Genomic DNA, 16006 nt, shown 5'->3' with positions numbered 1-16006 from the left:
CAAATTGCTTTTATTGGACAATTGAAATATTATTATAAACCGCTAGTCTATTTTCACAAAAAGGATCAAGAGGCACACCAATAAAAACCATGCAATGAACAAGGACCATTATTAGTACATAAATATACTGGGATCTGGGTATGAAACCTTAGTACCAATTATATGGATCTAGTCATTCAATAGCCTTTAATTAACAGTCACACAGATTTCCCAATTTGAATTGAATTAGAAACATAGCATCTGTGTTAGTAACCAAACACTATCCTAGAAAAGAGAAGAAATGTGTGCATAAAGACTAGCTTTTAGTTATATCTCAAGGATCAATTTTAACAAAATGAAAAAGCATTATATTTCTATCAGATTTCTGCTCCTGTGAATAAATATATCACAGTTCTTTAATGACAGATTCATACATGCAGCATCAGCATTGTATTTGGTTGATATTTGTGGGGAAATTACTTTCGTTTGACTTTGTACACTCATTTGTTATGAGATTTTTCTGTTATCATCAGTGAAGTGAAATGAACAATATGGAAACCACATAGTCTTATACTGCACCAGTGAAATAGATAATGTGGGAGCCTAACACCCATGCCCTTCTACTACACCAAGTAATCATTTTTCAGGTTTCCAAGTAGCATAACAGTTTTTGCCTAAATAGTTTTTATTTATTAAATAAACATCAGTTTTTCCATAGGATTGCCTTATGATATGCCAGGAGATAACTGAAATTAAGACTTCATTTTCAACATTCTATCTTCCTCTTAACAAATGAGCTCTTTTTCAACAGATAACCTAGAATATGAACTATATTAAAAAATCACAGTTATAACAAATTACAGTTTACATGGCACCCATTTGGTTGGCAAAACAGTTATTGAAAACATACTGTATGTGATATTTAGGTTATGTCAAAAATATATTTACTAAATATGAATTCTTCATTTGTTTTAACATTATGAACAAATATCCATAAAATAAAGAACTGTTACCAAAATTATCATTGTAATTGTTTTGTTTTTTCTAAAAACTCAAAATCTATTAGCAAGAAATCCATAGAATTGTGTAAATAATCAGTTCTACAATGATTCTACTGATGAAAAAATAAATACAATGTAGAAATAAATAGCTTTGTAGTAAAATAGAAAGAATTTTGCCTGTTGTCAAATAAATAAGCAGCACTATTCATTTTTTTGTATTCTCCTGTGTGACCTAGTAAATGATGCTCTTGGCAGCCAGAAGTGTGTTCTTCAGAAGCATGGCCACGGTCATGGGTCCCACACCTCCTGGCACTGGAGTGATATAGCTGGCTTTCTTCTTAACAGCTGAGGAGACAGAACATTTCTTAATTTTAAATGTATCTAATACCATCTTTTGAATACACTCTATATAGTCTATTTTCCCCATTATACCCATAATGTTATAAACCTCCAATCATTTATAAGATGAAATAGGCTACAATGAAAACAGAAAGACAGACAGACAGACAGACAGACACAGACACAGACACAGACACAGACACACACACAGACACACACACAGACACACACACACACACTTTATTCTATGATATCTGTGGTGGACACAAAGGGATAAGCTCAATTTCCATGCTTCAGCTTTATATGAACAAAAGCAATAAGCTGTTATCAATGTGATTACCTGTCATTCTTGTTACAACTTGTAGAAAAAAGCAGGCTTATAGAAAAGGAAGCTGAGTTAACATTACTCACACAACTACAGGCAGTCATGATGAGGCCCTGAAGTAGGAACACATTAACCTGACTTAGATTATGTGCCATGTGCCAGGAGTCACAGGGCAGGGAGGTCTTAAGCGTATTTCAAGATTGCTCTAAGACTGGTCATCAGGGGCTGCTGGGCTTGTTCATCATTATGGGAGAGTAAGAGTGAGAGAGAGAGAGAGAGAGAGAGAGAGAGAGAGAGAGAGAGAGAGACAGAGACAGAGAGAGAGAGACAGAGAGAGAGAGACAGAGAGAGAGAGACAGAGAGAGAGACAGAGAGAGACAGAGAGACAGAGAGACAGAGAGACAGAGAGAGAGAGAAACAGAGAAACAGAGAGGCAGAGACAGAAACAGAGATATACAGAGAGACAGAGACAGACAGAGAGTGGCTCTGAGAGCTGCAGGTTAGTCGTGGCAGCTAGCCTTGAGAGAATGAGCCTGCCAGTCTTCAGGAGGATGTGACCTGATCTGGGGAGAAGGAGACAGCTCCAGGATTTGTGATCTAACTAAGTAAAAAATATACGAAATTAGTGACAACAGGAAGGTGGAATACAGGGACTCATCCCTCTCCTCTTTGACAGAGGCAGAACTAGGTTTGAAAAATTCTGTATTTCCACAATTGCACCCCTTCCCAGCTGGGTTACCATGGAAAAGTCCCAGGTGGCTGAAGGGACAGCAATGAAGAATGAGATGTTGAAAGAAAGAAACACTGTGGAAGCAACTGCAACATATTGATTTTCCTACTTTCTTATTCTCGGCACTCACAGTATGTTACATGTTACACTTTAAGTCACACAGCAGCTTAGCAAGCAGTATAGGTATTTTCTTCCTTGGATGTCAGATCCAACACCCACCGGTCACCTCTGTCTCACCATCTTCCTCTTGCAAATTGTTTTTTTTTTAACCACATACTCAGGATTGCATTCATGCTAAAAATAAGAACTGTGTGAAGGGATAGGAATGGGGACGAGCTGTTGCATGAAACACCTGCAATACAGCTTAGCTCAGAATCTGCATTTTTTTTGCACAGGTTGCTAGTGGAAACCACACATGTGCATCCTGTCTTGCCTGTCATTTGTCATGGGGATCTTCACTTGTCTTGGGTTAGGACTTCCCTGGATAAAGTCAACAAGACTTTATCAGCATCCGTGGGTTTCTTCACATTACTCAGTGGGCAGAAGAAGATTAAACAACACTGTTGCAAATACAGTTGAGCATCCAAGCACTATTTTCAATTTTTTTTAATGTTTGAAACAAAGTGGATACACGTGGAGGCAAGGTTTGTACATAGTAATGAGAAGGAAGCAATTATGAATTTGATTTAAACACATCTATTAGGTTTCCCTGTCATTTTTTTTTTATTTCACTTTCCTGAGGGGCTGTGTCTGAGAAGAAATAAGTTTATATGTTGTAGGATGGTGTTACTGTAGTTTATGGTCTATTTACATAAGGAACAGGAACACCTCTTTTAGGTGAGGAATCATTAGCAAATGACACTGGGTATTGATGTCAGTGGGTAAAGGAAAAGTGCTCCTCTGGGAAGGGAAGTAGCACCTGTAGTCCCAAGACTCAGGGGGCGGAGATTGGAGAGTAACCTGCACCCAGAAGTTCAAAGCCAGTCTGGACAATAAAATAAGACCTTGTTTCTTAAATAATAAATATTTTCTAATGATAATTTTGCATAACCATCTCAAGGCTATCATAAGCTATATATTTGTAGAGTACCACAGATGGTTTGAGATTAGATTAGTCATAAGAGAAGTTATAAGGTCAGGCCATGCTTGATACTGTGAAATGCATCTTCCCTGATCATGTCTAGAAGAGGGTGATTTAATGAGGGTGATTTAAGATCACCAGAACAACTTCTCATTGACTGTTTCCCTAAGAGCAGGCAGGCTTGCACCTGCTTATAAAGAAGATGCTTTCAGAGTGTGTGTGTGTGTGTGTGTGTGTGTGTGTGTGTGTGTGTGTGTGTGTGTGTGTGTGTGTGTGTTGGGGACTTCTCTATGCTTCACTGCAGAATTATATGGAATGGTCCTTCAGGTTCCTACTTCACAGAGGAGACTACCAGACATTCTATATGACATAGGAAAAAGTGACTGAGAGTCTAGGCCTATAGGCTGAAGATGGATGCCCCAATGTTGCAGAGAAACTTAGGATAACTGTCCAGGCATTTCCAGAATTTTGGAAGTTGCTTACAATGCATTTCCTGTTTATTTAGGTAATATTATATCCTTCTGAGGTCTTTGATGCAGTTGAAGACTAGATAGTTATAGTTTTCCTTGGTTATGATAAAAGATAAGTTAGATATGAAACCTTAGATTCATAAATTTAGGATAGATAGGATATTTTCTTTAATTTTGCCAAATACAAATGGACTAGATATTGTAACTGTAATTCCTGCTTGATAACTATTCTATTATATGTAACTTTACTATGTTAAAGTTAAAATCTTCCTTTTTGATTAGAAGAAAAAGGAAAGTGCTGTAGGATGTCTTTCTGTACGCTGTGAATATGTGTTGCTCTGATTGGTTGATAAATAAAATGATGTTTGGCCAGCAGCCAGGCAGGAAGTACAGGTGAGGCAAGCAGATGAGAATTCTGGGAAAAGGAAGGCTGAGTCAGGAGTCATGAACTAAACACAGAGGAAGCAAGATGACAAGGCAGAACTGAGAAGAGGTACCAAGTCACATGGCTAAACATAGATAAGAATTATGGGTTAATTTAAGTGTAAGAACTAGTCAGTAATAAGCCTGAGTTAATGGCCGAACAGTTATAATGAATATAAGCCTTGAGTGATTAGTCTATAAATGTGCCACAGGACTGCGGGGGACCCAAGAAACCTTTGTCTATACTGTGTTTCTGTGTATTTCTGTGTGTATTTCTGTGTGTATTTCTGTGTGTATTTCTGTGTGTGTGTGTGTGTGTGTGTGTGTGTGTGTGTGTGTGTGTGTGTGTGTGTGTGTGTGTTGGGGGTTTCTCTATGCTTCACTGCAGAGAAACACGGAAGAATTATAGAGCAATAACTTCAATCAGAGATTAACTTACTGTGATTCTAAAACTGGGGTCATATGTGTGCATGTGTTTAAGAGAAATATCAAGTCTCTTCTGCATGAGAATAAGGTATTAGATTGATCAGTAATTTCATGATTCACTAAAGAACACACAAAATTTAAATTAAATTAAATTCCATAAAATCATCATAGTTTTAGAGTTATTGAAACTGACAATTAAAGCAAATAAAATCCCTGTTAAGTTCTTTTATCTGTGTGCAATGTGACCTGGGGATGAGGCTTAGATAGAAATGATAATAAAGGCAAATTCTTGAAAATAAGATTATGTTTCAGGAAAAGCACTAATTATAACAAATTATTTGAATGATCTCCCTACAAAACTTCAGATGCTGTAAAGTAACTTCTAGAGTTTTCCTTGAACTTAAGAACATGAATTATACCGCCCACCCTCTCTAACATGCCCCACTCCCCTTTTCCACCTGGTGAGCATTTCTTCTTCCTCCTCAGTCTAGTAGAAACATCAGTAGAGCTGATCAGCTCCCTGGGCTGAGTTAACTGTTTACTTGTTGCTCCATGAAATGTACAGAATAGTGTTCAAGGCAAGTCCTCAGTGTATTAGGACATCCCGTCTAAGGAAGTCAAACTCCAGCTGCTCCTCCCCCACCCACTGGGGGATTCTGTTACACGGTCTCATAGTCTGAAGTGCCGAACAATGGCACTGTAGAAAAAGCAGTGTTTCCCATAGGAACAACGGTGCTATCAGTTTAAAGCTGGATTGAGGTAGAGATTCCTTGTTTGGAGAATTTTATCATACAGCAGCTTCAGGTTGCTAGGCAAACCCCAGTGGGCAGGCAGTTTTGAAACCTTTACAGCATCACAGATGGTAATGTCTCATTGGCCAAATCATGTCTCGCCATCATGCTTAAACTCTCAAGTGTGTGATAAGAATAGGAGCAAAGTTACTTTGCAAAGGGGATGTACCAGGACACGGGAAACATGTGGCCACTTTTTATAGTCTACAATAGCAATAGCTGGCGTCCCATCTACCATTTCAGCCACACCACGTGTGGCCAGATTTACTCTTTCAAACAAATCTGATCACCTCATACATAGACATTTGTGGAACTGTTACTAACATTAGGATAAAGTAAAAAGTATTCATCATGGCAACTGAGATCTTGTGTCCTCTGGTCCTATCTCCATATCTGATTATTACTGTTCCTACACATGTTACAAACTGGCCCAGATAGAGTCACAGAAGTTTCTCTTGTGTAAGACATAGTTACTAACCCTTGGAACTCACAGTCTTATTATAGAGATACATATTTTTAAAATGCAATTACTGAAGCAATAATTGATGGCTGTGGTGTGTGCTGAGGTTAAGTGTTTATGGCACTGTGAATGTGTTTGGAGGACCTTCCTAAGCCTGATACAGATGTGGCACAGGTAGGCCATACTTTTCCATGTGAGAAATACAAATACAGAGATCATTTGGTGCTCTGGGAAGGGAGACCATGTTTGCAATCAAGAGGGGAAGAAAAACTTCTCCTGGGTGGAAAGCCGCTTGAATCTGGAAAATCCCACAGGAAGACAGGAATTGCTGATCTGTGGATAAAAGGTATCTACAGGAGAGGATATGGAAGAGGCAGTTGGTTTGTAGAGCACTAGTTTTATAATATAACCTAAAATCAATCGCTAAAGTATTTCTGAAGGGAAGAATGGGTACAGGCTCGGCTTCATAATCCTTCCCATTATCCTTATTGAAGAGAACTGTTTTTAGTATCAGAGTGAGAACAATAGGTATGGAGCAAAGGTCCCTTGTGTTTAAATGGAAGTTTTGATGGGGTGATGAAAGATCCTAGGTGTTCAGCCCATGCATGTGCCTCCAAAAAATGCAAGGGTGACATATGGTCACAGGGCGTGGAGAGATTACTCACAAGGGATATGGCGAGCGATGTAAGGAATGTTAAAGCACTGTTTAACAACTGAGTTAGAACAAAGGAAGAAGGATGTGATCACTACCCTTTTGGCAGCCACAACCATGCTTCATGAGAGGGTGTCTCTGGCTTGTGTTTTCTGTGTCATTACTTCCTCTGGAAACTTTATGGTCCCAGTTCCCAGGACTGGCACTTAGGAATCGAAATTATCATTGAAAAGATGTCATCTGGACATCTTTTTCCAGGTCCTTGCCAGGTAGTGAATTTTTCCCTCAGTGCCACTGTGTTCCTCCATGGTCCTTCAATAAGAAAACTGATGTATCTAAACAGAACTGACCCTGCTAATATTTTATGAAAACTATGTCCTGGAGAGAAAGAATATATGTGTACCCTAAAAACCTGTGTTTGGGTGGAGCAACAGAAACTATTGCCATGAGTTTCTCTTTTGTGGTTGGTTTTCTTTCTAGTTTGTTTGACATTTTGAAAGAAGCACCCTGTGGCCGATGTTAGATTCCCAACAGTGCCACAGCAGACTTTTAGAAGCAACTTAACTTTAAAAGCAGCAACACTGAACAACGTCTGGCTTCCCTCATGTGAATCTCAGCTTCCTAGTATACAGATATAATTGTCTAAATTAAATGGTTAGGGAAGTTTCCCATGCTTCTAAATGCAAACTGCTTAGGCATGGCCTCTCAAACATATCCACTGTAATGAAGGGGAGACAAGCTTCGGGAAAACGAAGAGCAGGAGTGACAACCAGAAAAACCTGAATGGCACAGGACTGGAGAAACAGTATGACTCAGGAGGTGACAAAGAGCCACTCCACTTTCTCACATGGGTGTTATAAAATGATGACTAGGTGCGTGTGCAGGCAGAGAGCAGGGGTTCTTCTGCACATGGCTCTCCACTGAACTTTTGTATGGCAACAGGATCAGGTATAGCCAAGGTAATGTACTAAGCGTATCTGGGTTGCTGGCTCTTTTTTTTAAATTACATTTTATTGATCAATGGATTGATTGACTTTGTGTGTGTGTGTGTGTGTGTGTGTGTGTGTGTGTGAGAGAGAGAGAGAGAGAGAGAGAGAGAGAGAGAGAGAGAGAGAGAGAGAGAGAGAGAGAGAGAGAGAGAGAGAAAGGGTGCACTTACTTATGATTGCATGTGTGGGTATGTAAAGCCAAAGGGAATCTTGAAGAGTCCATTCTCCTTTACCCAAGTGGGTTCCAGGAATTAAACTTAAGAGGTTTCAGGCTTGGCAGCAAGTTCACTTACCTGATGAGTCATCTTGCCTGCCCCTGTTTCCCTGATTCTTAAGGTTCCCACAAGTTTTCTACATAGACTTCATTTCTCTACATATACATTCATTGTCAGATTATCCTAGGGGAAGGAAGAGCACAGGGGATTCTTTGCCTAGAATGGAGCAGAAGAGTGTGAAACTCTGGCCTGTGTTTCTATACAGACTGAGCTGGCTTCTAGGTTAGTGAGCTGGACATACATGGACTTGCTTCACCAATTTACTTTTCAATGTATATTTGTGAGACAGCTGCTCATCAATCTTCCCATCTCTCTCCCTTCTCTCCCCTTCTCTTTCCTTCCCTCTTCATATTAGACCAAATCTTTATGTATCTGGCTAGACATTTCATAGATGTGGATGCCTAAAACAATGCTAGTCATACCACTTAGAAAACATTGAATGGAGCCATATAGCAACCCAGTTGCTTGGATAAATCAAACTTACTGTCTGTGAACTTGTTCATCACCAACAAAGCCTCCTCACAGGCCATGCATGCTGTCAGCTGTCATCACACTTTGATGCTGGTTGACAAGAGTTTAAACACTGCTATGATATTTCCATTGACAGCTTGGGAATTGACCAATAGTGTCTCCCTTTCACAGTGTCCTTGTGACAGTTGGTGACATGATCATCTTGTGCCATCTTTCACAATCCTTTCTCTCCTTTCCTATAGTTCCCCTTTCCTTCAGGCACTGAACACTGCCATCAGCAGTGAACTAAGAAACTATTCAAAATGTTGGAGAGTCTGCCACATCTCTTGGCAGGTCCTTGATCTCAGGAGCTTACCATAATCAACCTAGAATAGGAGATAAATGTCTTCCTTATAGGTAATTGTGTCTTAGGATGCTGAGAAACAACTACACAAACAATCTCATCATAGTGTAAGAAAACTTTGCAAAGGCATCAGACATTCCCATTGTTCCTGTGAATGTGTTTTTGTACTTTGATCTTAATGCTTTCCTATAAAAAATAAGACTAGTTCATGTCAAAGACATCATACTAACTAGAATGTCTTTGGAGATTCGCTTTATTTCAAAGACCCAAACTTCATAATGACTACCTTGTATTCATTGTGAGCATCAGTGGAGACAGTCAGCACACTGATGACAGAGATCTCATCGTGACCTCCATGGTTCTACCTGCTCTTATAGATGACCTTTGTAAGCACCATAAATACAGTCTGTCCCAGAGAACTACTCTTGCAACCTCAGTTTTTCAACTTCCTGAGACCTATCATCTTTGGGTTAAAGTACTAGGTCTTCCCTTAGAGTAAAGTTTGACCGTGGGGTGATCTTATAATTATGTTCTCCAAAAAGCTGATATTTTAAGTCAGACTGATCAATCATACCATCAACTTCAGTGAATGACACCAACAACTGAGTTGGAAACAGGATATAGCTCAAAAGAGGTCTGCTTCCTCAGAAAGTAGAAACATTCTCTTAGCTCCCCATGTGGTAGAAGGCACTCTTAGGACTAGGAGGCATCAAAAGAATCTGCTTGAAATGAATTCTGACATATCCAAAAAGTATAAATTTCGGAGGCTTATTTAGTGTTTGCATGGTTATATGTCTCATATTCATAATGCGAGTAGCATGACACAAACTCTAGCAATACTTGCTGAAGAATTCAATGGATGGACTAATCTTTGGACACACAGGTGTGCATCATTCCTGTGGGAGGGACCTCCTTGTCTGGGGCCCTGTCTTCATCAGACAGTTCAAAAGTCCTGATACCTACTGCTATGGCAGCAAACGGGGCTCTGTCAGCTCCTCCACTGAGGCTGCCTGCCTAGTCCATCCATATTCAATACTCATAGTCAATTACTTATCAGGCCTCAATTGATTAATAAACAAACCAGTAGAGCCTCCTAACTGGCTCACAGGCTCTGCCACAGGATTTAAAGTAAGTAAGTAAATAAATAGATAGATAAATAAACAAACAAACGAAAGTCCCTAATCTGAAAACACACTCAGGGGCTTCTTCCACTACCAGGCAAAAGTCTATGAAGATCTTCATGGACTGTGTTAACCTTCTACAACAAGCTGTGGACAGAGAATAAGGAGATAGCCATATGTTGACTTACGAAAATATAAATCCTGACTGGGCCTCTAAGTGTTTTGAATGCAGAAATTAGGCCTTGCCATTTTCTAGGGTTAATGGAATTCCTCCCATGATAGGTAAACTCACAAACAGGTTCCAGTGAGCAAACAAATTCAAAACTACCAGGTTGTTGTTACTGGTTTTAAAATTGATTTGTACTATTCCTTTATGTGCTGATGATTAAAACAAAAACAAAAACTTATCTTTTCAATGACTATTCCTAATTATAAAAAAGTAAAAAAAAAGTGATATAAAGATATTTAATAATGAAGGATCTATCTATATACAATGGTTAACATGCTTGGGTATTTCCAGATGGAGAAGAAAGGTAAAAGGTTTATACAGTGGTTGGATGTTTCCAGATTTACAAAAAAAAGAAAAAAGAAAGAGTGCGAACCAGATAATGGTTGTGCATACCTTTCGTCCTAGCACTCTGGAGGCAGAAGCAGGCAGATCTCTATAAGTTCAAGGCCAGCTTGATCTACAGATCTACAAAGTGAGTTCCAGAGCAGCCAAGGCTACTCAAAAAAACCCTGACCAAAAAAAGAAAAAAGTTATAGTAAAGGTTAAGATAGCTAGGTGCTTCCAAAAAAAAAAAAAAAAAAAAGAATTAGAAGATTTATATGATTTGTAAGTGTCTGAGTAAGGTCTGTAAGAGATGTATAAGATAAGACTCCAAGATGATACACACTTCAAAGTTTAACACAGTGATGTATAACAGTTTTATGTACCAGCAACTAAAGCCTTAGAAAAGCAATTAAAACCATCATAGACACAGGTTAAAAAAAAACTAAGCCTCATTTGTCCTTTAAAAGTTGTTCATGTTTATCCCGATGAGTTTTCAGGCTTTATTTTTGCTATGGTTCAAGCACGTTGAGCTTTCAAGAGCTTTATACTATCACTTATTAACTGCTTCTGGATACTGAAGATTTCAAAACAAAGTAAATCAGACAACGGTCTTGCTTATAGAGCTAAACTTTTATCTGTTTCTGTCAACTTTGGAAAATTCATGTCTTTCCTGGCATTTTCTAAAATCCCCAAGGACAAGTCATAATTGAATGAGTTCATTTATTACAGAAAAATCAAACACATAAACAACAAAGGGGGAATATGGGATTAACTGCACAGTAGTAACTTGTTAAAGCAATGCAAACACATCCTTTGACATTTTAAATTATTTCTTGGAAATCACAGAGGGAAAAAAAAAGAAATTGTATCCAAACTCATGACTTTATGTAAACTTTCTCATAGACCCAACTTATGTCTGGATCCTGTTCTCTTCATAACTTGGAACTGGGCTCCACATGTGTGCTTTCTCCTACAGGCCTTTTCTGGATCCCAACAGGATTGGTAAAGCTGAACCATTAACTGGCACAAGAAATCGACAACCTGGTAACCCAAGGACACTTTGCTGAGTCTCAAACACATGTAAACTGCATGTCACTTCTAATTCTCACCCTATAGACCAAACTTCTCATTGCACTGACACCCTGTACCATCCATTGTTTACTTCTTGTCAAATTATTCAATGTATTAATAACACCATCACCTCTACGTTCATGATATTAAAGCCCTCCTTCCTGTTCATTCCTACAAAAATACAAGAAAAAATGGTCTTTAGAAAAATATAAATGTTATTTGGGGGAAGTTATTGATGGTAATAAAAGTAGAAGTTTTATAGGGTTGATAACTGCTGTCATCTTAATGCTTATTGGAAGCCTAACTGCTAGTATGGTAGGAGTGTTGGCTCTCCAGCAGGGAATACAAACAGCTCAGTTTACCAATGAGCTGGCTGAAAATTTCAGGGATAGAAAGAACTCAAGAAAAAACAGACATAGATTTTTTTTTTCCAGAAAGGCTGGATGATAGCATTGATTAGACTGGGCACCAAAGTCAAGCTATTAAAATTGATTGTCATTATAATTAACTTATATTGTATCTCTGTTTTACCCTATAGTGATAATATAAATATCTATAGAAATTGGTTAAGAACCATCTCAATGGAGTATGGTCTCAACATAGCTGTACTATGGATCATGGACAGTTATATCAAGAAATATATTCATTAGAATATTCTAATTCTAATTCTTTTGTCAATAGTCACTGGCCAACAGTTTGCAGATGAATTGTGAAGTACAATGTCTCAATCCCTTTATTATTTTATACAATCAGACTACTAAAATCATGATAAATTTAGTATTAGTTGTTATTATTCTTTTATTGCTTCTAATAGGCTGGCTCTGCATTCAAATAATCCAGAGATGATTGAGAGACCAAGAAAGAGCTGATTATATCACCATGGTGCTGCAAAATGAGAAGGAGAGGGGTGTTGGGGTCCAGATGGTCCTCAATTTCTTACTCAAGCACAACTCTTGACCCAGATGTGGTAATGAGATTTCAGAAAACTCTAGGCATGTGGCAAAGCCTAGGAGGAATGTCTCCAGTGCAAACACGGACACAAGGGCAAAAAAATACAGAAGAACTCAGATAAGGGGTCAAAGAAACTATTTGCCAAGCTCTGCTTGCAATGCTATCCCTAGTAGCTAGCTAAACAATATAGAAACAGCAGTGGGAAAATAAAAACGGTTCTTGAAGTGAACCTAGAGCCTTGAGTCTTTCTACCACTACCCTCCTTTCTGGATCCAGGCATCAGATGCCCAAGATTGCATTGTTTGATGCATAAGAGCATAAACAGGAAGACTAAAACTTAGTGTGGGTAGAAATACAGAACGTATAGGACAAGAAGCTCACACTAGAAAGGAATAGTTTAGTTGGGATCAACTAAATAAAAACCCATGATAGTATAAAAGAAATCGGCAGCTAAGCATTCTTTTTTTTGAGACAGGGTTTCTTTGTGTAGCTTTGCTCCCTCCCTGGAACTCACTCTATAGCCCAGGTTGGCCTATGAACTCACAGAGATCTGCCTGGCTCTGCCTCCTGAGTGCTGGGATTAAAGGCATGTGCCACCACCGCCTGGCGGCAGCTAAGCATTCTAAGGTAGCCTGAAGAAGACAGAAATAGTCATGACTGCATCCAGGTTGATTTCTTTGACAGTTGGATAAAGAACAGGCTAAACCAAAGAGACACTTGAGGACAGAAAATCAGTGAAGAAGGCAATGGTAACTCAAGTGCAGAGTTATGGGCTTCCAGATCATCAGCACAGTGGGAATGAAAAGGTGAATCATGAATACTGCTTGCAGCCTGCTGTGTGCTCAGCAATTCACAGGCGTTAATTAGCTCGTGTACGGTGATTATTTCATTTAATATTCAGGACAACTTTCTAAGACAGGTATGATGATCTCAGTTTTTCAACGATAAAATCAAGTCTCAGAGAGGCAAAGTGATTTACCTAAGATCGTAATTGTTTTAAGCAAGGGAGCCAGGATTCAAACCCAAGTCAGCCCGACTCCAGAGTGCAGTCATTTAGGAAAAGCTAATGACAAAAAAAAAAAAAAAAGAATGTGAAGTGAAAACTCTGAGGTTTCAAGTGTAGAACATTCTAGAAGGAGAGAAAACAGATGAAGGGTTTGGTCCCATCTCCAGTAGTCTCTTAGAGGGACAACAAGTGCTTCATTGCCCTGTGTCCTCTGAGATTGCAATTCTGAGGGGTACATTTCACCAGATGGAGTTCTAGTTCTAAGATTTATCGTCCCTTGATGGGAGCCATTTCCTGTTTAGTGTATGTTCTTTTGAAAACTCCAAATGTAGACTCCAGCGCCTGGGGCAAATTTACAAGTTTTTACATCATACTTCCATTCTTGAATAAACTGTTTTATGTCATAGTAAAACATTCTTAAATAAACTGCACTGGACACAGTAATGAGTACTAATCCTCTATTTTTTCCTCTTTGCTCCCTTGACTGTTGCTTCCCCTTGGACAAAGCCCCCTTCTTCAGCCCCATTCCCTACAGAGCTACACATCCTAGGCCGGCCCCCTCCTTCCTTTGCTCACACAGCACGCCAGCTACATACATCATGGGTCAAATTCTTTGGACTGGTAAAAAAAAAAATATTTCAAGAGAATTATGGAGCTCAATCTACACTCACGCTCATTCCAAGATCCTTAAAGTCATAAGTGATTCTGTTTTTCACACCCAATCATTTCAACTCTCCCTTTAAATTATATCTACCATCTCACCACCTCATAATACTTAAGCACATTACTACCCTTGTCCACACCCCATCATTTCTTACTTGGATAATTACAATAGCCTCTTAACAGGTACCCCTGTTGACACCCTTACTTTCCACAGTCCACAGTCCAGCCAGCAATCCTGTTGGAAACAAGTCAAAAAGAGTAAAATCCAGATTCCTTTCTGCAGCCGTTAAGGCCTAATATAATATACCACCGCCATTACCACCTCAAAGTTTCCCTGCAATCTTTCCCTTTATTGGCCGTGTCCAGTTACAGTGGCTTTCTCGTAGCTCATCAAAACTACCAGATAGAGCCAGACCTGATCTCTCTCTCTCTCTCTCTCTCTCTCTCTCTCTCTCTCTCTCTCTCTCTCTCTCTCTCTCTCTCACACACACACACACACACACACACACACACACACACACACACACACATACACACACACCTATAATTTCAGTACTAGGGAAGGTGAGACAGAAGAGTCATGAGTTCAAGGCCAGCATTGAGAACATAGCATGTTCAAGGCCAGTCTGAACACAGAAAGACTCTCTCCCGAAGATTACAAAACAAAACAAAACCACCAAACCTGATCTGAAGATCTTCACAACTACAGCTCTAGTTGCCTAGGATGGTCCCCCCTCATGTCTGTGGGGTGCTTTTCCCCATTTGGCAGGTTAGCAGTGAGCTTACTCTGAGGACCAGCAACTCTACCGATCCATTCCTAGGTTACTTATCATGTCTTCATGGTGCTTCCCCCATTTGGCAGGTTAGCAGTGAACTTGTTCTGAGAACCCCTTTAAAGAAACTCTACCCATCCATTTCTAGGTTACTTATTTTGTTTTAAAGGTTGGTTTTTAATTTCTTATTGTTAATGCATAAGCCAAAACTCTCATTCTAAAGGGAACAGAGGTAGTTTATTCTGGCCATTGTGAGTGGCCATGGCCTGGAAATACAGATTTAGAAAACCCCAAATTCCATGTTCCAATGTGGAAGCAGCTTCATAAAGTTTTATAGTTTCGCAGAAAAAAAAAGTCATAAATCAAGGCAAGCTTAAAATATGTCAGTGGGTCCATCAGATAGGCAGTTAAAGCAAGATGTGGAAGCTTTTCTATAGGCCCAAGTTGCTATCTGAGCTTTTGGGTTGGTGGAAGCAAGTGAGCTAAGTTAATAGATCCTAAAAGGTACTTTATCTATTAGTCACAAGATGTTAGTTCCAATACAGAGGTGGGCAAAGAACGGCTGTTCCAGGGGACTAGAAGTAGCCTAAGATGAGGTAATTAACCTCTGAACCTGCAACATTTCAATCTCTCCTCAGTACTGAAATGCTAATCAGCCACTCAGTCTCTGAAGACACAGTTTCTTTTCATGAGTTTGTGTTCACAATGTATATGGGTGTTTGTATTTGAGTTATATGTGTACACCATGTGTACAGTACCCTCAGAGGCCAGAAAAGAGGGCTGGATTCCCTAAAGTTGGGATTACAAATGGCTGTAAACAGCCATGTGGGTGCTGGAATCAAATCCAGGTTGTCTGGAAGAGTAGCCAGTGCTCTTCACTGCTAAGACATCTCTCCAGGCTGATTTATTTTTGTAACACTAATCACTATTTCATAGCCTATAATGATGTATGTGTTTGGTTATTACAGTGAATAAAATTTCGTCTTATTTAGGCCACAATTGTGTCTCATGGGATGGATTCACAGCAAATGCTCAACAAATGTTTGAAAACTGAATGAATCTAAACTAAAGTCTCCCAAGTAGGAGTTGGATATTCACGTTCTTAGATATAAA

At 39.2% G+C, this 16006-nt stretch overlaps 1 protein-coding gene across 1 annotated transcript in view; it reads right to left on the bottom strand.

Moving 5' to 3' along the window:
• The window catches only part of Mthfd2l (methylenetetrahydrofolate dehydrogenase (NADP+ dependent) 2 like), a 106405-nt gene continuing 90399 nt past the window's right edge, over positions 1 to 16006 (bottom strand). Inside the window, exon 8 of the mRNA XM_042257620.2 lies at positions 1 to 1325. Within this exon, the coding sequence (XP_042113554.1) occupies positions 1213 to 1325 (113 nt within the window). The 3' untranslated portion in view covers positions 1 to 1212. The remainder of the gene's footprint in view (positions 1326 to 16006) is intronic.

This window comes from Peromyscus maniculatus, chromosome 10 (genome assembly GCF_049852395.1).
Source record: "Peromyscus maniculatus bairdii isolate BWxNUB_F1_BW_parent chromosome 10, HU_Pman_BW_mat_3.1, whole genome shotgun sequence".
Lineage (NCBI taxonomy): Eukaryota > Metazoa > Chordata > Mammalia > Rodentia > Cricetidae > Peromyscus > Peromyscus maniculatus.
Note: the sequence above shows the minus strand (reverse complement) of the source record. Positions and strands in the feature narration are given on the sequence as shown.